Here is a 22,145-nt window from a genome sequence, read left to right as displayed (position 1 = left end):
CCGAGATCTTTAAAGTTGGGGCATCAGCTTTGATTTTCCTTAGTCTTCCATATCCCCACCACCACCATCTCCCCTCGCAGCCCCTGCCCCACCCCCTGGGCCGCCACGTGGTTTATATTTTCTCAGTAGAAACGACCACTGCAGCTTCACGCGTGGGTCTTGTATTGAATCTTAGGTTTGATTCCGTGGTTCCTTCATCTCCTAGAAAATTACTCTGCACTCCTCTTAACCTCCTCTCTGCAGTGGGACCCGGATATAGAACCCCTGGGGATGAGATGAAAGGAATCAAGTAGAAAAGTCTTAGGAAAGTCGGTAACACATTTTATTTATTTTTTAAACTCCCCGGAGTAAGATGAAGTGAAAAGTCCCAGGCAGAGCCTCCTCTTGTCCTGGATGTTCTTCGGTCCTCAGTGGACTCCACCTCCTCTCCTGGGGGGTCAAGAACCTTTAGGTTCCCATAGCTGGGAAGGGCTTGATCCTTGGCGCTGCCCATGTGTCCTTGGAGAAAGTGCCCAGAGATTCCCTTAAACTGATCTAAAGCAGCTCCTATGAACTTCTGGCCAGCCAGTCTAGTGTGTTTCTCCCTATAGATTTCATTCCCTTGGTGAGAGCTCTCAACCGCCATTTCTCTTTTTCCTCTGAGAACATTTACTGGTCAGAGGTATGCCTTCATTTAAACCAAGAGGAGTTAGTGAACTCACAATCACAGACCCTGGGCACATAAATTCAAATTGTTGAAGTGCCTGTGCTGTTGCACCCATCAAATGTATAAGCACACACCACTTGTACACACAGGGCAACAGAAATTGTAGAAGGATTGGGTCCCCCTCCCCCTTTTTCCCTCTTTAGTCCAGAGGTGATGATAGAGTTCTCTGGTGCCCATGTGTACCGGCACCAGAACCCTCTCTTTTAAAGTTGTTTTTACTCCTGCTCTGTGTAATTCCTTCCTTTGCTTTCCTCTGCCACCCCACTTCCCTTCCTCACAATTCAGCATTACACATCTGTCTCCCTTGGGACCTGTAGTTTGGTTCTCCAGGGACCTGTATCTTAGAGCCAAATGCCCCTGGAATTACACAGAGAAAGAGAAGTGGTGGGCATCCTTGCCAAGGTGAATCTTTTGAACTTTAATTTCCTGTAATAAAGATATTTGTGAGCCACTACTCTTTGGAATTGAACCTTGCTATTTGCTCACTCACATCCCCAGTCCTAGTTTTGACAATAAATGACAACAGGTTACAACTGGGGATTCTCAGTTATCTTCCTTATTCTTCTCTGCCTTTGCCAAATTCATGCCCAGGACCTGCTATTCTTTTCTCTCCTTTAACTTGAACATCAAGGATGTACTGTTGCAGCACAGAGACAAAAAGATTGTAATTTTCTTTTATGGTGTTTGGCAGGATTTGCAACAGATATTAATGGGGACATAAATAGCTCACAGAGGGTATTGAACAAAACTGTTTAATGCAAGGAGGTTGTACCAAGAGAAAATCCATAGTAGTTGGGATTGATTCATACCTTGAACACAGCTAGTTCCTTTTAAGAGGTCCCCATTTCTGCATGCCCACTTCATTGGTAAATCCTGTAATTAAAGCAAATTTCAACAATGTATTTTTTAAGAGGTAGGGGGAAATCCCTCCCACACCTCCTTCCTATAACCCGGGAGGTCGTGGGTTTAAGCGAGTGAGTGAAATGGCAGGCAGGCTGAACTGCTGCAGGAGGCTACTCCGCAGCGGTATGGGAGGCCGGAAGGTGACAGCCGACCTCAGAGAAGACAGGAGGTCTTGGTTGTCAAACGCCCAAGCCGTCTCGGACCTGGGAGCCAAAGGTCATTATCACTACTTGGTAGGAAAAGACCAACTGATATGTCCCAAGGATGGCAGAAAGAATTGGCATTATACCTAAAATCAAGAAAGAAACAGTTATTTATTCAGCTTTCAACTCTGAAAGCAGAAGCCGAAATAGCTTCAGCAGCAGTAGCAGCGGCAGCAGATTCCCGATGTTCAGGATGATTCTCACTTTCTCCTGGATCGTTCGCCCGAGGAGTCCGGTCCTTCTAGTTCTTTAGTGTGGGAAAGATTTTTAAAAGCCCTCTCCCCTCCCCCCACTTCTTGCTTTCCCCCAAGGACAGAATAGAAAATTTCCTTCAATTTATGGTGGGAAAAAATAATAGTAATGGTACAGGCTTATGGGTGATTCCAATACGAAATCAATCCTCTGCCCGAGTCTTCGCGTTCCTTTTTGGGGGAGGGGGGGGCTAGATGTCTGCTCCCTTCTGACTCCCTGAGCTCGCTCCCCGCCCCCCGTCGCCCTCCCCGTGGCTCCCTTTCTCCGCCTCCTCAGCGATTGCCATCTGACAAGATCTCCAAATCAAAGTGATAAATCGCTCCAAACTTTTTTTGGCGGCGCTGAGATGTTGGAGGGGCGTCTAGCGCGCATGTGCGAAGGTGTCCAAACTGACAATGCTGGAGAGATAGCGAGTGTGGATTGAGAGAAAGGGAGAGAGGGAGGGAGAGAGAGTGAAAGAGGGGAAGACAGAGAGTGAGTGTGTAAGTGTGTGTGTGTGTGTGTGTGCGTGTGTGTGTGTGTGAGAGAGAGAGAGAGAGAGAGAGAGAGAGAGAGAGACGAGAGGGAGGGAGCGAGAGAGCAAAAGAAGGAAAAGATCCAAGAAAAAAAAACCCCAACCACACACCAGCGGCTGCAGGACTGGGCACAGCATGAGATCCAAAGGCAGGGCAAGGAAACTGGCCACAAGTAGGTGCAATATCCCTTTTCTATTGGCTTTCCCCCTCTCTGCCATCTTGCATATCTGTCTCCAGCGCTCCGGGAGGGAGCGCGGGGCTTCCTCTCGTGTCGGGGCCCCGGGTGGAGGGCAGGCGCAGCGCAGACCCTGCAACCTGCCGGTCCCAGCCTCCACGCCCGGCCGCCCGCGCTCTGGCTCCTTGTTTGGGCGCCAGAGGAGCCGGGGCAGCCCTCAAGCCCGCAGCACTGACCAGCTGTGGCAACCCCGGGGTGGGGGTGGGGGTGGGGGCAGCAAAGACCTTGTGGGAGGGAGGAGAGAGCGCAAGAGCGAGCGGGAAGGGGTGGGGTGGGGGTGGGGGAGAGGAGATGCAAGAGTCTCCCCCTCCCCTCCTCTTCCCCCCAGGCGGAGGAGAGTTGCCTCTGGCCAACCAGCTAGTCCCGGGTGTGGGAGGGGGAGCAGCGGGGTGGGGGGGGGGCGGCGCGGGCTGGGGACTGGAGCCTTTTCGCGCCTCGGTTTGTGTTCGGGGTCTGGGGTGGGTGGCAGGCTCGGAGGGAGCCACAGTGGCGGCGGCGGCGGCGGCGGCGGGCAGCAGTGGTGGAGTTGGGAAAAGTTGCGAGGCGGCCGCTGGAAGTTGCGCGGGCTGGCGGGCTGCGCCGAGCGGCGGTTGCGGTAGTGGGCGCTGTGCGCTCGGCCGTGCTCTCTGGCGTGCGCGGCGCGGCGGGAGGGCTGGGGTGGGGAGTGGGGGAGACGAGGGTGGAGGCTGTAGTCGCTGTGTGTGTGTGTGTGTGTGTGTGTGTGTGTGTGTGTGTGTGTTTTGGGGGGGGGCGCGGGCAGAGCAGAGCTACCGGCTCTGCAAAGCCGCGGGCAGGTGGGGAGAGAAGAGGCCCTGGGAGCGCCTGCTGAACGGGGAGTAGAGGGCGCGTAGCCAGAGGCGACGGCGGCCGAGGAGAAGGGGGCCGAAACGGCGCGCTTCGGCCCTATAGTTTCAGGCTGGCTGGGCGCCGAGTGACCCGCAGGGGGCGGGCTGCGGGCTCCCTGGGCAGCCGAGAGGGTACGGCGAAGCCTGCTGACCTGCTTCTGGTTGCAGCCAGGGTCTCGAGTCACTAACCCTCCCCGGCGCCCCCTGCCTGCCGGCGTGGAGCGGCCTAGGTCACGCGGGACGAGGGCGATTGAGTTCGGGGCGGGGGTGGCGGGACTCCCATCCCCCACTTTGCTCGCTTCAATGTTGGGTAACTTCGCACTGCGATGTCCGCGGGGCCGGTACTGACGGGGAAGGCAAGAGTCTCAGCCTGGACTGTAGGCGACGGGACTGGGTTTGTCCAAATGCATCTACCTCGAATCTAAGGGTACTCAGAGGTGCCGAGACCCGGGGCAATCCTGAGCAGTCGGAAGCTCTCCTCCGCAAGGTGTCAGCATGCGGGCCTGGAGCAGCCTCAGAAAGGGACCGGCTGCCGTTTGTTCTCCTCGCAGAAAACAGAACTCTCTAATTGTTTTGCTTTTGGACCAGAGAAAGGAGAGATGGGGTGGGTGGGATGCTTCTTCCCAGTGAACTCCCCAGTCTTCCGCACTCCTACATATTAAAACCAAGTATGCCTCACTCCTTCCAGCCTCTGGTGTCTCCGCCGCAGCCGCGCGGGAGGACAGCGGCACCTTGGCGGGCTTGGTTTCTTTGGCGGTGAGACTCCGAGGTCTAGCCCTGTGAGATGCTGTCATCGTAAGGCGTCTTTCCAGTGCTTCGCCCAGTCCTCACCCAAGCACTCCCTCACTCCCAAGTACTTTTCCTTTCACTCTGGCCTCAAGGATCAACCTGTATATAGTGCTCTTGGGTCATCAGTCCATTTATTTCTCTTTTGGATATTGTTCATTTCGCTTAGCTGAGACAGTGCCAAAGTGCGCCAGTGGTACTCCTGTTTTTCCTGTTTGCTTTTAAATGAGGCCGATGTCTTTATTTTCATTTGAGGAAGAATACATGTACATACGCTTGGAAGTCTGGGGGCTTCAATTCCAACTGACGATTAGGCGCGCGCGCGCGTGCGTGTGTGTGTGTGTGTGTGTGTTTGGGGGGTGGGGCGGGGGTCGGAGAGACAATTTCAAACTCTGCCTAAGTTGTGAAATGAAAGCCGAACGCTTTGCGCGCCTCATTGCCTGGTATCCGCTGAAGTGAAAGCAGAACACAAAACCCTTGGAATTTTCTTGAGCAACTTTCCCCAACTATTTTAATTGCTAAATTGTACGCTGTCGTATATTAAAATATTCCCGCACGCACAAAACACTCAATGTCCAGAAACCGAGCCTGGTTTCCGATCTGATGATAGTTCTTGTCATTCATCCAGTGGGAGACCCATTTATTTTGTCTCTAAGGATGCCACTGCGGCTTTGTGATAACTAGATACAAACTCTTACAAACTTTTCTTGCTAAGCCTCAGGTTCCCGCTCGCGCTGGTTCAGTTGTTGCCACCGCGGTAGCCTTTCTTAGGACCGCTGCTTTGTGCACTTCTTCAGTTACAATCTGGGTAATAAAGGAAATCATATTAAAACTCAGGATTTTTGTATTTTTAAAGCGCTATTTCCTCCCCCCGCCCCCTCCGCGTAGTGCGTGTTTCCTAGAGCAGGGCGGAGATAGTCCTTGACCCCTGCTGCGCAATCCGACGAAAACTTCGAGGCTGTGTCTGCACCGGTTTCTTTCTTTTTCTGGGTCAGGAAGAGGCAGTGTGACCAGCATAATTTAAAAAACAAGCCTACCTTTCCCGTTGCAAAAGTAAACATTGCAATGGAATCAAATAACTTAGAAACAGTTGTTTTTACCATTGATTGTTATTCTTTGTGTATCTTGTAAATTTCTTTGGTGGCCAAGTCCTGTCACGATCTTGGCTATGGTACAGGATTCCATGGACCCAAACCAGGGACTATAGCCCCTGAAAGTACCCGCTGAAGCTAAACTCAGAATGAATTCACAGCCTACTCCTCAACTTATAGGGCTTGTTATTTTATATAATAGTTAAACCCGATAAATTCGTTGCACATCATTTGGGAGGAATAAGTCATTTCATTTAAAAAAATAAAGAAGGGAAAACCAAGAAGATTGACATTTGTACTGTCTAAAGCCGTTGGCTTTTATTCTCACCTTTAAGAAAAGAAAACTAAAAGCCAAGCAGGCTCTGGCAGCGCCGTGAGGCGTCCCAGCCGTTTTCTTGGGCGGCTAGGATAGCACCTGGGCCGTGCCAGAAATGCCAATTGCAACTGTTTTTTTTTTTCCTGGTGATGGGGAAAAGTGAAGCTGGGTCTGCCCACCGAAACACCGAAGGAACACCCCCCCCCCCACTTCCCTAAAGTGACACCCGGCAGGGTTTCAATCACGGCAATGAAGACAGGGTTTCAATCACAGCAATGAAGGAGTTGCAACGAATAACCCCCCTTAGCTACCGGGCCCCGCAGAAGTCTCGTAAAGACCCAGAAGGCGATACGATTAGCAAGACCCCTTCAAGGGAGGCACTTGTTACTTGTACACTTGATCTCTGTTTAAAAAGAGGCCCTGAAGTAGGTAAGGTAGATGACGACCATTCCTAAACTCCTCACCTTCGCGGCCCAATACCTAAGATAGCAAGGAAACCGCAAGCCCAGGCTTCAGCCTCCGCTGCCCGTGTGCCCATCTACTTGCGTTTTCTTTCATCCTTAATAAAAATCAAACAAACACAACACCCCAGATTTAAACACAGAGCTTTGTTTAAAGCACGTATTTTATTTGTTTATTTCAGATTGCTTTTGAGGAGGAGAAAAAAACAAACAAAACAAAACAAAAAAACAAAAAAAGCCCAAAAAACTCTTGCCGGGCAGAGGCAGAGGCCCTTTTTAGGAAGGCGGTTTATTTGCCATTACTTGACCATTACCCTGGCTTAGGGCTTCTTTATTGCATTTGGCACTTGGAGCGCAGTCTTCCTGCTGTATTTCGATGTGTTTCGCTGAGAAAAAAAACCACAAAACTGTGTTTAGGGGAAGGTTAATAATGCTTTTCATCCCCCCCCCTACACTGTGGAAGGAGACAGTTCATTAGCTACAGAGGTAGGAAGGCTGGGGGAAAAAGGCTACTTTTTCAGGTTTTTATTTGTAGGGGCTGAGGAGTCGCATATCTGGGTGCCGGTGCATGTGCCAGTGTGTGTATAAGCATGCTTGAGTGTGTCTTTTGCGGGGTAGCCCAGCTTTCAGGCTTTCTGGGCCGAGGCCTCTCCTTACTACCCGGGAGAGGCCTCCTCCGCAGACAGACATTCAACACGTAGGACGCTTATCGAATAGAAATTAACGTGTCACTCACTCCACGACGTTTTTGCTTTCTCCTTTTAAAAAAAGTTAAAGGTAGTAATTCTGGAAGTAGTTTTTCTTTAAACATCTTGTCGTTTGGGAGTTTATTTCATTTTTTTCAAGTTGGGGCCAGGTTATTTGAGGCTGCAGGCAGTGGCCTGTGGCAGGAAGGCCATGGCTGGGGACTCCTGGCTCTGTCCTCCTGGGCAAGGAGAGAAAAGGAGGGCAAGAGAGCACCGACTTGTTGCCCTCGGCAGGCCTGGCTCAATCTCCTCTCTCCCCAAACCTCCTCCTGTTTGGAACCTGGCCTTGAAGCTGCGAAACTTGTCATCTTCTGGCCAATGGCTCTTACCCTTTTCCCAAGGTACACGGCGCCTGGCAGAGCCCTTTTCCTAAGCACTGGGGACACCCTCCCACCCCTCATTTCAAATGCAGCCGTGGTGAGGCTTGTGGGGTGGAGCCCAAGACAGAAGGCAGGCAGGCAGCAGCTCACCCAGGGCGGCCCCCAACCCCACACCTCCCTCCTCCAGCTGCTCAGCTTCTGGCTCCCAAGCTTAGGCCAGAAAGTGTCTCCCCTTTTCAACCTCAGAGGTGCTTCTTGCTGGCGCTTGGCGCTGCTTCTCTCAGAGCTGGGATTGCACTAACTGTGTACAACACATGCACACATTCGCCCTCACACACACACACCCAACTCAGAGGGGTTTAGGAACACTCAAGTCGGGCGCGCGCGGGGCGGGGGCACTCACTCTCTCATTCACTCTTCCTAGCAGGGCAGGCCCCTTCCTAGCCCCGGTGGGACAGGGGAGAGAGGCGGTAGGGCAAGAGGAGAGGATACCAGGCACATTTTTTTAGAGGGGTGGTTAACCCTTCCTGGGCTGGAAGCTGAGACTCTAGACTTTCTACAATGATGAGTGATATCTGCTTTTCTTTTGGGCTGGGCAGCCCAATGTGAATCATTAGTTCCCTCCCCACTCTGTTTGCCACAGTCCTCTTTCTAAAATTAGATTTTCCCCTTCCCACTCTTCTGTCCTCTGAGTTTACCAGGGAATTCTCAAGGAAATTGGCTGGGTAATAGAACAAGTGTGAGGAAGAGGATAAAAAAGAGGCAAACAAATGGAACAAAACAAGAGAGGGAAGAAAGGAGGAGAGAAGCAGTGTTTCTTCTTCCAGATCCCTCTTTTGCACACAGAGGGGTATTACTTTTTTTTTTCCCCTAGTAAATGAAAAAAAAGTGTAATCCTTGTTAATTACCTTTGCTTACATGCCATACAAGAAACTTCAGAGAGGTTTCTACATAAGGAAGAAACTGTTTACAAAACTCTTTCAAAAGTGTGACATATTGCTCTAGTTCAGCACTAAAAAGCTAAACACACTTACCCTCCTTTGAAGTGCCCTGGCGAGGGCAGCTTATTTGAGTGTGGTTCAGATATTGCTGTGGGTATAACTAATGGCCTCTACCTATTTAGCTCAAGTGGGAGGAGAGAAGGGCCTGAATTCCTTGTCCAATGGGTCCCTCTGGAGACTGGGTTCTGGCTCCTGGCCAGTTCTGTACAATGTCAACATTGAATATTTGAATTCCCAGACTCTATTTAACAAGTTTCTAAATAAATAAACTCATTGTGTGTCTGTGTTTAAAATTATTTCACCTCTATCACAAAAGCTACAGCATCTTATTACATTGGCTTTGCAAATTGATTTTTTTAAAAAAATAAACAAACAAACAGCTAAAGGCATTTTAATAGGCAGACCTTCACAGTATGTGTGTTTCGCAAAGACATTGTATTCTGTGTGGTTGGATAGGTGCTATTTAGAGGCATTTTGGGCTGTTCTGTGTGATGTGGCAGTGAATTGTACTAAAAAGCCAAGCTAAGTTCAGAAAGTCAGTGCACTATTAATCACATCTAAAGGGAGGCCTGACTGTGTAACTGTCCTGTCTTTAGATATTTGATAATTTTTCCTGCTGGGTCCTACAGGACCCAGAGCTTCACTGATGTGTCCTGAATGGATATCTGTAGGCTCCCCTAGTCCATAAGTATTGGTAGGTATGGAAATCTGCCCAGATGGAGTCTTGTTTCTGGACATTTTTTCTTTAACCATGTCTGTCTTTTAAGTTGGGAAGGTTAGATACACAGATGTTATCTTTACATTTCAGTATGATTTTGAAATGGACCACATGAATCCTACGTTTTTACTAATCTCTCAGCATTTGAATGTCCACAGCATTTTAATGAAGATGCAAACATATTTGCTCTAAGAGGTACACACTTAATTAAAAAACAAGGCAAGTTCTAGTCCTCTTGAAAGTGTGGACCCCATCTGGAGTTGTTAGGAAAGAAAGTGGAATTCACTCTAATTTATGTGTATAAAGGACAACATTATTAAAAAAAAAATGGGATTTGAAAGGGCACATAGCAAAACCTTTAACATTTAGCTGGTAACACGGAGAGCTCAAAGCCAAGAAAAAAAATACCACCAAACTGTGCAAACCCTAAAATAGATTACAATGACCTCAGCCATTTTCATTTTCAAAAATAATAGGCATGATTAAAATGGGGGGAGTGTTTTACTTGGAACCATACTCTTCTGCATTATTATAAAAGCTGTTTTGTGGTTAAAGGACTGTTTCATTATAGAAAAAAAGTGAATTTTTAATCAAATTCCTGACTTTTCATTCTTGAATTACTTCTTATTTTGATTTTAGTTATTATTCTTATTCATTAGCAAACATGCTGTTTTTGGCTTGTATATTCAGCCAAATCCTTGACTACTAACTTTCAAAACAATTCTAAGGGAAATTTTTATTTAGAGAAGAAGAGATTTTTATTAATTCCTGTAGTAACACCTGCCTAGGGATCACTGCCTATGTAACAGGAGGGTCCACAGCTTTCTTAACTTTGTTCAAGAACCTGCTTCAAGGAATCAATTGTGGATGTTAAGGTGGTTCAAATTATGAAAGTCTTTATAGCTGTGTAGCACTTGGTGGGCTTTGGTGACAGACAGGCTTAACAACACAAATATTGATGAGCAGGAACCAGCCACATTTCCTGCTCAAGAACATTACAAACATGTTCATCAGAGTTTCAATCTGGGTGTGGTCCCTGCCTGAATAGCCAGGTCACCTTCAAGCTATGGAATGCCAGTTAGCTCCTATATCTTTCCTTGTAAAGTAATAGTAATCAGACCACTCTTCTTAGGCTGCTGTAAGGGTTAAATGGAGTAAATGTATACAGAGGACCTCAGTCACAAGGGATCGCTCAAAAAATCTGTCTCTTCCCTTCTGATAGATCAGTTACATTTTCTGAAGAGGAGGTTTTTGGATGTCCTCCCCTCCTCCCCGTTTGTTTTTATCCAGTCTCATTTTTAGAAGTATTTGCATGTATATAGTAAGCATTTTGTATGTCTCCTCATAAATTATGCTCTCAGGATAAATGGAAGTTATATTTAAAATTTGGGCACCTCAAAACTGTCTACACCAAGCCAAACTAGGCAGAACATTTATTCTGAAAACTTGAGAATCTTCTTTTGCCCTATTTTGAGGGAGAGTAAGGACACTGCATGAATAAAATGACTGTGATTTCAGCTTTTCTCCAGAGGTGTTGGCATGGTATGCATACAGCCTAAATTTAGTTGTGCATACCCTCCAGTTGTCATGATACCTTACGTCCTGAAGTTTTACTTTTGCCTTTTTTTGGCCAGCGTGATATGGAGTTCCTGGGCCAGGGATCAGATCTGAGCCACACTTGCGACCTACGCAGCTGTGGCAATGCTGGATCCTTAATGCACTGTGCTGGGCTGGGGACTGAACCTGTGTCTCAGTGCTTCCGAGATGCTGATCCTGTTGTGCCACAGCAGGAACTCCTGGAAATTTTACTTTTATGGGAAGGAGTTTTGTAAGTCATTTTACTCTAGCCGAGTTGCTTTTCTGTACATGAGGGGATTGGAATAGAGCAGAGCTTGTAAACTCAAATGCCTACAGGAATTGGCAGGTACAACAAATGAGTGAGACAAGGGGAGTATGAGCACTAAGGTCTCTTATTTTTATTAAAATTTGACACCCAGCTTTTGTACTCCAGAATAAGAGGCAGTAGTGGGGACTGTAGCAAGCTGGGAGTTCAGGCCTTCTATAAAGGTAGAAGCTGTTAGTTCCAGCTCACTGCTGCCATTTGGGAAACAGGGTCCAATGCTGCTGGCTTTTCCTTTTTTTTTTTTTTTAATTTATTTATTTATTGGCCACACCTGTGGCATGTGGAAGTTCTTGGGCCAGGGATCGACCCTGAGTCCTAGCAATAACCTGAGCCACTGCAGTGACAACTTTGGATCTTTTCACTTTTAGGCCACCAGGGAACTCCCTAAGTCTTCCAGTTTTTAAAAGAATCCACATATTCAGATTGTTCTTTGAATTTTCTCTACTTTAAAATGTTGACTCTATTTAAACAATAATCAACATTTTGCAGGCCCAACCAAACACATCTGTCTGTCATGTATAGTTCATGGACCCTGGTTTTGCCATGTCTGGATTCTGATAATTTCCAAAGGTCCTTAAAATTTCCAACATTTTCTGCTCTCCACAAGGCTTCCTGAATATTACCTTGTATTTTTAAGATCTGTATCTTCCTCCTCCACCCCAAAGTTAATGTGTGTACGTGTGTGTTTTGATAGGTGGAAGTACTTATCACAGAATCTGATATCTGGCCATTTATCTGGAAAAAAAGTCTTTCACGGCCATGTTGTGTCTTTCTTTCCCTGCATGCTGCTTCATCATTAATTGGCTTAAGAAAATAAACCGAAACATTCACTCCCCACTTCATAGCCACTGGCCGCCATTCTTCCTTATTTCTCACTCAGCCCAACTCTTTGATTTGTGGACTAGAGGTTGGGCAGTAAATCATTAGGAGACAGTTTTCTGAGGTTTTCCACAGTGGGAGAAGAAGTCTTTTGGCTACTGTGGGTGTAACAGAGGAAGACTTCACCCTTGCCCCCTAGGAAGGTCCAGATGTCCTGTCCTGTACATCCGTAAATGAAGAACCCAGCTGATTTTTAAGACATAAACCTAAGATGGAGAAATTAGTTTTTAAGGGATGGCCATATTATTTGACCAGATTGGTTCTCCTGGCAGGAAAGTTATATATATGTTCAGGGAACATCTGAAAATAAACATACATTATTCTGTTTATTGCCACGATTTATATTTATAGCAGAAGTGCTGGGTAAGTAACAGGTAAAATTAAATTTTGGGGACTAAAAGGGCATACTTTGGTGATGGAATACCGTCACAACAGATTCTCCCAGTAAAGTTTGGACTAAGAACTCTTAATGTCTAAATCAGTACTATAGTCAAAGGACTGGTCAATAAATTCTTGTTGCTTTCAGTTAACGTTGGAAAAATCATCAGATAAAGCAATGCTTATAGAATAGTAAAGGACTACACTTATAAACAAGATCAGTGGGTTTTGAGATATCTAGCTCCCAGTTTTTACACCTGACACTGAAACCCAGATTTTTTTTTTTTAGTCTGGCCTTTGAGGACCTCTCACTCTTGAGTCAGATGGGGATTCTGAGCTGAGGTTCTGAGTTAGGTTGACCTGGGTTCAAATCCGGACTCCACCATTTGCTAGCTGGGTAAAATGAAGGCAAGTCACTTGATCTTTCTGTGCCACAGTTTCCTTAATTATAGACTAAAGATACTTACTTCATGTAAGTATTTGAGGAACTAATGCATTGAAAACACCTTACCTATAGTTAGAGCTCAATTTTATAACATTTTCAGGCTTATTGTTTCCCTATCCAAGTTAGTCCCTTCATCCTGACTTGTTTAATCATTCTGATTCTCTCGCTCTCATGTCAGCCTAGCTTGTGTTTCCATCTTTCAATCTTTGGCCACAATGTTGCCATAGTCTATAAACCTACCCATACTGTACTTTGACCATCTGCATCTAAGTCCTCCTTTAAGATTTAATTTAAACCCTTCCTTCTTCAGGAGGTTCATCCCCATCACTCCTGGAGACATGATTTCTCTAAGTGTTTTCATTACAATAGTATAGAATTATTGCTATTATTATTTGTTTTTCTAGGGCCGCACCTGAGGCATATGGAGGTTTCCAGGCTAGGGGTCGAATGGGAGCTGTAGCTGCCGGTCTACACCACAGCCACAACAATGTAGCATCTGAGCCGAGTCTGTGACCTACACCACAGCTCACAGCAATGCCGGATCCTTAACCCGCTGAGCAAGGCCAGGGATTGAACTTGCAACCTCATGATTACTGGTTGAATTTGTTTCTGCTGAGACACAATGGGAACTCTGGAAGTATTTTTACTTAGCATCGTTTGGACATTTTGTTATAAATTCCTTGTCTTCACTAAATGTATCTTATTTTTCTATCTAAACTGTAAAACTTCTGGGTGGGGGGGGGTCCATTTCTCTTCTGTACAGTGCCTGGTTCTATGCTTTGCATATGGTAGATATCAGTACGATTAGGTGATGGTGGTTAGCAATGGGCTTTGGTGGATTATGTGAACCCCTTCAATTTCTTTGCCTGTAAAACCTGCATAGTCAGGTAATGTCAGCCCTAGAACTCTGGGATATCTGACACTTTAATTGCATACTAAATCCACAATTGGCCTATTTTGACAGTGATAAACCACCTGGAAAGCACATTTGGAAAGTAGAGTATTATTTCTAATTTTCACCAATAATGCTCCTCATTTTGCCAGTGCAGGTATAACCCATGGCTCCTCACTTAAGTTATAAATTATTATTGATCTACACTTGATCTTAAGGTTTATGGAAACTGTGTACTGGACCTGATTCTGGAAATTATCAGTGGAACTGAGGTAGAGATAGTGAAATAGTTTGTGGGTTCATATAACTTAGGAATTTAGGGGTAGTCAGCTTCATGTAGGTCATCAGAAGCCAAGTTGTTACATAAATTCGAACTCTAATTTAGGCAGTACTAATATTTAGCATAGCAACAAGAATTTCGCTATTTTAATGTACATTTATAATGAAAGGGTCTTTTAATTTAAAGCGACAAAGTGATGTTACATTAAATCTTATTTAACTGATCAAATTAATCCCACCCATCCAATGAGGCCTCCTTAATTCAAATGCAGCTACATGTCTTCCTCCCCCTGAATCCCCACACTCAACTCTACCACCTACCATTTCACAAATCTGTCATCTCTATGGAGAAAACAGGGCTATTTATGCTTTGGACAACTGTCCTCAAGCCTGAAAGATTGCAGGGTTTCAGTTCCTGTTAAAAGTTCTTTCCTCTAAGACCAGTCTGGTAAGACTTTATTTTTTTTTTTTCCTTTTATGGCTGAACCCAAGGCGTATGGAAGTTCCTGGGCCAGGAACTGAATCTGAGCAGCAGCTGCGGCAACATGGGATGCTTTAACTCACTGCATCAGGCTGGGGATCAAACCTACACCTCTGCAGCAGCCAGAGCCTCTGCAGTCAGATTCTTAACCCACTGTGTCACAGCAGGAACTCCTGGTGTGATCTTTTTATCTTGCTCTTAGAACTGCTTTTAAAGCATTGGGACCCTTTTAAATGAGAGCAGAAATTAAGAATCATGATTTTATACTTTGGGACTGATAATAGACTTTACCTTTGGGAGGAACTATGAAATTAAGGAGTAATAAAATGTTTCATGATAAAATGATAATAAAAATGGAGGAATGGAGCACCTATCTTGGTTTCTGGTCAGGTCATGATTTGTGACCTTGTTTGGGTCTCAGAAACCTGATAAAATGAATGACATCTCCAGAAAATGAAAATATGCATAAAAGTTAAAAAAATCTTATTAAAGTATAATTGATTTACAATGTTGTGTTACATAAAAATTTTCATATAATTTCAGCTGTTCATAGACTTCTAAATTCTAGCTATAGATAAGCGTTCATGCATGTGAACCAGACTTTTTTACCCTAGTATGGTTGTTATATTATGTCATAAAGTCTTTAGCAATACTTTCATTATCTTAGAAATTGTTTTTTTCTGATTACATTTTATTCTTGTTCTATTAATTTAAACATGGCAAGAATAACCACATAGAAAACAAAAGTTCTTTGTAGTCCACCCTCTTTTGTCACACTGCCTGCAGATGACTACTATCCATCATCCATCGTTTAGTGTAAAATTCTGCAGTTCCCCCCTGCCCCACGCATCTATTAGCACATACATCTTTATAAATGTATAACCTTTTACAGCAACTTGCTTTTTCTTTTTTACAGCTTAATAATTTACCTTGGACCCTTCCTCTGTCAGTATGTATCAATCTTACCCATTCTTTTAAATGCAGCAGATCTTCCACTGTTCGAATGTGACATATTTTACTGAACCAGTCTCCACATTTGGGTAGTTTCCAGTTTTCAGAACAGGACAGAGAAGGTTCCCAAACCAGGACTCTAAGGGAAAATGAAAGTGAAGTGTACAATTAAAGGAAGCTCACGGTTCAGGGTGAAGTGTGTGGGCCTCTGAGCCTCAGACACAGTGGGGCTTTGGGAAGGTCATGGAGGGTTTCCTCAGCCCATTAGGACAGATCAGATTTCCAAGCATCTTTACCCCCTGGAGGTCCAAGAGCTTGGAGCTAAGGTACATCTTTGTAAGATCCTCTGTGATACATCAGTGATATTTCAAGCTTCTTGGATTGTTCTGGACACGATATTTATACCCCATTCCATTTTTTCCTGCTGCTCAGAACAGGCTGTAGCTGAAATAAATTCATATACCTCTCACTGGATAAGGACAAGTAAGTGTCAGGGTTTTAAATCTCAAATTTTTGTTTTTAAATTGTGATTTCTTTGTTTGCATGGACTTTTTTTTTAAATCACACTGCCCTATCTCATATATACAGCTTAAGCCAACTGATGTGACTACATAAACACAGAAGGTTATCTGAAGCCAATCAAAAAATTTTTTGATGTTTTTAAAAATTACCCACAATAATTTCTAACCTATGATTGGAAAGCACATTTTTATAGGAAAATGTTTTTCACTGGGTAACCAGGCTCTGGGAAAACTTTTATAATGGAAACTATCTCTTATTTTTAACTGTAGCATCAAAAATATGACAGTATAATGTTACGCACTAAAGCCCATCAAATGCAAAATTCCAGTTTTTGATTATAAGTTATAAACCAGGATAGAGAGACTTCTGAAAAGTGGTTTTCTTTGGCAATGATATTGTTGATTAAATGTAAAAAAATTCAGAAAAAATTAGTTTAGCCTATTGCTTTACACAGAAGTTTACAAAAAGGGAATAGCTGGGTTTTGGTTCTAGTGGGAACAACTTTGCGTATTAAAGCTTATTGGATTATATTAGATTAAAACACACTAGACATTTTAGATTGGATTTGAAAAGGTGCCATTCGAGAAATCAAAATTTAGTCATATAAATCTTTTTAAGAATTAATTTAGTTTGCAATTTTAATTCCTTAGAGTAAATTCAGATTTTTTTCATGGATGCATAAAAAGTTGTTCCATGGGGCATTACTCTTGTTAACATTTTCAAAGCATATTTTAAATGAGATCAATCAAATTGAGTCAATAAATAGTTATTGAGTGCCTAGTGTATATAAAGCCCGATGAACAAAATCCTAGAAACATTCACTTAAAAAAATTTTTTTTATATATAATGATTTTTTTTTCATTATAGCTGATTGATTTACAGTGTTCTGTCAATTTTATACTGTATAGCATGGTATCCCAGTTACACATACATGTGTAGTTTCTTTTTTCTCACATTCTCATGCTATATCATAAGTGACTAGATATAGTTCCCCGTGCTACACAGCAGGGAAACCCTCACTTTTCTGAAAATGTTGAACATCAACATTTGACAGACATACACATACCCCCAACAATGCTTTATTAACTGAGACAAAGATCACTATGTCCCTATTGCTGGTTATCTATGACTACATTGTGGTTTCATTAGCCTGGAATACTGAATCCCATACCTGTCTTTTCTCCTCATATGTTGTTAACGTGGTGAAGCCATACACCCAATAACCTGCAGTGCCATTCCAATCATTGGGGGTCTTCCATTTGGAAATAATACTATGCTTCATTTCTCTTAATACCTGTCAGATGTGGAGGTCATTGCTTGCCTCACTAAATTACTTATGTGTTAATGCTGATATGGTTTTCATTCAAGATACTTGAAAATAAAACCAAGCCCTTATAAATACTTGCTGTTGATGACTATCACCTATCCATTCATTCAACAACTATTTTTCAAGTACCTGTAACTCTAGGTTAAGGGAAGATGGCAGCACACACACACACACACACACACACACACACACACACACACACACACACACACACAGAGCCGCTGTCCACATGGAGCTCCCATTCTAGGGGAAATAAATGTGTATGTTCACATACTTCCAGAAATGGACTTGTGGTATCAGAAAGATAGGGTAACTTACAGAGAGCACCCAGGGGACTTATTTTGTTTTGTTTTTGTTTTTTAAAAAATTAAAAAAAAATTTTGTTCTTTTTATGTCCACTCCCATGGCAAATGGAGGTTCCCAGGCTAGGGGTCAAATCGGCTTTAGCAGCTGGCCCACATTGCAGCCATAGCAACTCAGGATCTGAGCTGCCTCTGCGACCTATGCCACAGCTCATGACAACTCCGGATCCTTAACCCACTGAGTGAGGCCAGGGATCGAACCTGTGTCCTCATGGATGCTAGTCAGATTTGTTTCCACTGAGCCACAATGGGAACTCCAAAAATTAAAAAAATCTTATTGGGGTATAGTTGATTTATAATGTTGTATTAGTGTCATGTTTGCAGTAAAGCGGATCAGTTATACACATACATATATCCACCCCCCCCAATAGGTTATTACAGGACATCAAGTAAACTTCCCTGCACTATTTTGTACATAGTAGTGTGTATATTTAATCCTGTCCTCCCAATTTATTCCTCCTTCCCCGCCCCTCCTCAGTGTCCCCTTAGGTAATCCTAATCAGAGGACTTATTTTAAGAGGGTGGTGGGAGAAGACCTCTTTGAGGCAGTAACATTTGGGCAGAAGGTGATGTGAGGAGACCATTTATAAAGTGTCTGAAGTGTGGCACATTGACACCTAAGCTGGCGTATTCAACCTGCCTGGTTTTCTGAGGCAGAGGCAGACAAGGTGTAAAATTACTGTAACTGATTTCATTTGTTGAATGCACTTACAGATACCACGTATACTTTTAGCTGGCTCCACAGCCTCGGGTCCAGCACAAAGATTTTTTTTGTGTGTGTATCTTCCTTTATAGATGGAAGGAGTGGGAGTTTGGGTTTGATCTGCAAACATGAGGTTGGTGGCAGCATCAGAGTGCAAATTAGGTTTCTGGACACACAATCCAGTCCACTTAAACATTGATCGAATACCTGTTTAACAGCCTGAGCCAAGCACTGTGTTGGGCACTGAGAATACAAAGAGAATTAACATTGGTTTCTTGCCCTTGAGGAACTTATAGTCTATTGGGAAAGACAGAACCTGGGGATAGATGGTTTCAGTACAGTGGGGTAAATGCAAGCACAAGGGTTACAGCCTGATTCCTGTTGAGTCCTAGTGATCTGGACCATGGTACATGACCAGTGACATACTTTGCTTCATATCTATTCTGGCAAAAAATTCTTTAACCAACGTCCGTCTGAGCTCAGAATAAAAATATTTCAAATCTGAGGGTTAAAAGTTTGCATGTGTATAATGTATTTTAGGACTTTTTTTTTCCTTTTGTCTTTTTAGGGCCATGCCCGAAGCATATGGAGGTTCCCAGGCTAGGGGTCCACTTGGAGCTGTAGCCGGCAGCTTACACCACAGCCAAAGCAACTCAGGATCCAAGTCGTGTCTGCAGCCTACACCACAGGTCACAGCAGTGCGAGATCCTTAACACCGAGCGAGGCCAGGAATCGAACCCTCAAGTTCATGGTTCCTAGTCGGATTTGTTTCTGCTGCGCCATGATGGGAACTCCTAGGACATATTTTAAAATTTATCTTCTGAGACTTCAAATGCCTAGGATGGAGGATATTTGTTCACCTGTCACATTTGTCTGTGGTTAGGGAAAAGCTGATTGCAGTAATTGAGTAAGATGTAGAGTGTGCTTGAGGTGTGTATGCCTCATAGGCTTGGGGCTGCATCTGGGCAAAATACTCTCCCCTCGCTCACCAGTTTTAGTGTATTTTATCCCTCATGCAGTTAGAGCATTCTTTCCAATCAGAGTTCAAGAAGAATTACTTTTTGGAAGCTCTTCAAGAGTTTCCTCCAACTCTTTGCCACTGGTCGCTCTGAGGGTGAAGATCTGATGCCCAAACTAAAGTCTGCATGGTTTCAAAAGGTGCTTCTTGCTTTCAGGCTCAGTTTTTATCCAGTAAAAGATAGTGCTACCCAAGGACTGACTGGAGCTCAGAGAACTGGCTTGTCTCTCAGGTGCACATGTGATTTTGCTGTTTGTGAAACAGAAGTACGCATAAAAAACACTGCCTTCTCTTCCAATTCTCTTTGCAAAACATAACATCTTGCTGTGCTGTGTGTTTGTGTTTAGGCTAATGTTCTGGCTGCTAGACGTGGTGGAGAAGTCAGTGCACCCAGCATCATTACTGCTGGGCACAGTTTGAAGTCCTGACCAAATTCCTCATTTGCCTGAATGCATAAGATGCTAGTGATATATGTATCTTGTTGATAATGTTGCAGTATTAAAACGCCAGCATAGATGGTGTTTGACTCCTGAAAAAGCACTGGATCTTTGTTTCTTTGACCTAAAAATGCTGGGTGGATGGGTCTGAAGAGGATGGGAAATGTCAAGGTAAAAAGTGTTATACACCCAGGGCTTTCAAAGGGCCTCATGATCTGTGTATCGGTTCTCTCTTTCTGCCCTTGAACAATGGTAATCTCTCAGTCACCAAGGTTTTACTCTCAAGAAAAGAAAATACTCTGATACCTAATACAATGAGCTGCACCTTAGGAAACCTTCCAAGCAAATATGTGGTATTGGCTAGAACTTGTAGATTGCTTCCAGGGAGTATGGAATATGACCATTTATTTCCTTCTCCTTCTATCAGTCTTGCCTGATTTGCATAGTCGACATCGTAACATCTCATTATGTACACTTGACAATTAGTAATAACTTTCCTAAGAGACAAGTGATCTCTGCAGCATTTTAAGCCCTATCTACTTCAAAGATTGGTTCTTATTTTTTTTCCCTAAGTGTGATCCTCTCAAAAGTTCAGAATATTTTGGGTATTACGGACATGTTTTCTGGTGGATGATGCTGGCCAGGGAGTCAGGACATAGTCTGAGTCCCAGCTTTGCTATTCATCAACCTGGTGTCCTTGGGCAGTGTACTAACTCTCTGAGCTTAACATCCTCAAGTATAAGATAGGGGCAATAACTACCTCTGCTTTGGTTTCCTCCAAACTAATAATGTTAAAATAAGATGACATATGTGTAAGCTTGTATAAGCTGTAACGAGCTGTGCAAATTTAATGTGCTATTTAAAATTCTAAAAATTATAGGATATTAACGATGCCAGGGAGGGATTAAGAATGTAGACTCTGGAGCCACATTATTTAGGCTGACATCTTTGCTCTATTACTGCAAAGCTATGTGGGCATGGACAAACTGCTTAGCTTCTCTGTGCCTTAATTTCTTCATTTATAAAATGGAGATAATTTACAACAACAGTAAGTGATGGTACTGGTGAAGCTTATTGGGTATTGATGTACTGTGAGTGTTCATGCTCTGTGAGGAGGGGGATGTTGTCATCTTGAGGTTTTTTTTTTTTGTTTGTTTGTTTGTTTGTTTGTTTTAGGGCTGCACTCTCAGCATATGAAGGTTCCCAGGTTAGGGGTCAAATGGGAGCTGCAGCTGCTGGTCTATGCTATAGCCACAGCAATGCCAGATCTGAGCTGTGTCTGCTTCCTACACCACAGCTCAGGGTAATGCTGGATCCACTGAGAGAGGCCAGGGATTGAACCCACATCCTCATGGATACTAGTTGGGTTTGTTAACCACTAAGCCACGATGGGAACTCTGTGGTCTTGGTTTTGAGATGAAGGTACTGGGGACATGTTAGTCATTTACCTGAGGCCTCTCAGTTCCAAGTGCAGGGCTAGGATCCAGCCTGGATTTGCTTTATACCAAAGTGTAAGAACTTAATCTGAACACCTCACTGCCTCATTTTTTTTATCCAGAAATAAAAGTGGAACATTACATTGCTTGAGCATTCCAGAGCTCATAAAGGGCAATAAGATTTTGGACAGAGGACACCTTAATTTAAAGAAATGATTTCACACAACTCTTAGTAAAGAGGAATTTTGCTGCAGTTTATATGAGTAATCTTCTCTATGACAGGGGCTGGTTGTCTGCTTGTCTTCTACTTTCTTCCCAGAGTTATCTGTAGTGTGGTTTTCCACTGCTTTATGTTTTTAGTTTTATTTAAGGAGCTCTACAAATCTTTGTTGAATGGATGACTTAGGAGAGACTTCATTACTTCATTGCCTGAAATCACAAGCTAATTACACTTTACAACTTACCAGTGAGTGGTGCTGGATTCAGATTCCCATTTTCTGCACAATGCACTGAGACCGTAAATTTGTCCAAGGTCACCAGCATATTTTTAAGGCAAGGAAAGCAAGCCACAACTTTGAGTTTTTTCTCTGTGTACAACATCTGAAACCAAGTCCTGTTCACCCACCTTCAACTTTGTTTTAATATCTAAATCACTTAGACTTTGCAAGGAAGTATTTGGCTAGTTGCATCATTGAATAATCTGTGGGATCTAAACAGGGGAGGGCTAATAAGGTCTCAGATCTAGTCCTTTTTTGGGGTCTGTTTTCTATTTGTGGGGAGAGGGCAATGAGCAAGTTAAGAGAAGATATGGTGATTTAAATATGGCTGCACAGAAGTTCCTGTTGTGGTTCAGCAGTAATGAACCTAAATAGTATCCATGAGGATGTGGGTTCGATCCTTGGCCTTGCCCAGCATGTTAAAAGATTCGGTGTTGCTGTGAGCTGTGGTGTAGGCCGGCGAGTACAGCTCTGATTGGACCCCTAGCCTGGGAACTTTCAAATGCCAAGGGTGCAGCCTGAAAAACTCCCTCTCTC

General features: G+C 43.9%; 1 protein-coding gene and 1 long non-coding RNA gene across 6 annotated transcripts in view; one reads left to right on the top strand and one right to left on the bottom strand.

Annotated features, from left to right (window-relative positions):
* On the bottom strand, window positions 299–2,754 carry LOC110256516. The gene is made up of 4 exons (XR_002338106.1): window positions 2,690–2,754; window positions 1,899–2,059; window positions 1,516–1,579; window positions 299–498 (listed from the first exon to the last, which is right to left on the bottom strand). It is a non-coding gene; the product is annotated as an uncharacterized LOC110256516 (long non-coding RNA).
* MECOM (MDS1 and EVI1 complex locus) overlaps window positions 2,082–22,145 on the top strand; it is a 582,930-nt gene continuing 562,866 nt past the window's right edge. For 3 of the 5 annotated variants that reach the window (XM_021071139.1, XM_021071138.1, XM_021071140.1), the window contains exon 1: window positions 2,084–2,751. In XM_021071139.1, coding sequence (XP_020926798.1) covers window positions 2,715–2,751 — 37 coding nt within the window. In that variant the 5' untranslated portion in view covers window positions 2,084–2,714. Of the gene's footprint in view, window positions 2,752–22,145 lie in introns of all 5 variants that reach the window. The other 2 variants (XM_021071142.1, XM_021071141.1) reach the window with 2 other exon arrangements.

The sequence above is a fragment of the Sus scrofa genome, chromosome 13 (genome assembly GCF_000003025.6).
Source record: "Sus scrofa isolate TJ Tabasco breed Duroc chromosome 13, Sscrofa11.1, whole genome shotgun sequence".
Lineage (NCBI taxonomy): Eukaryota > Metazoa > Chordata > Mammalia > Artiodactyla > Suidae > Sus > Sus scrofa.
This window is presented reverse-complemented; position numbering and strand designations above follow the sequence as displayed.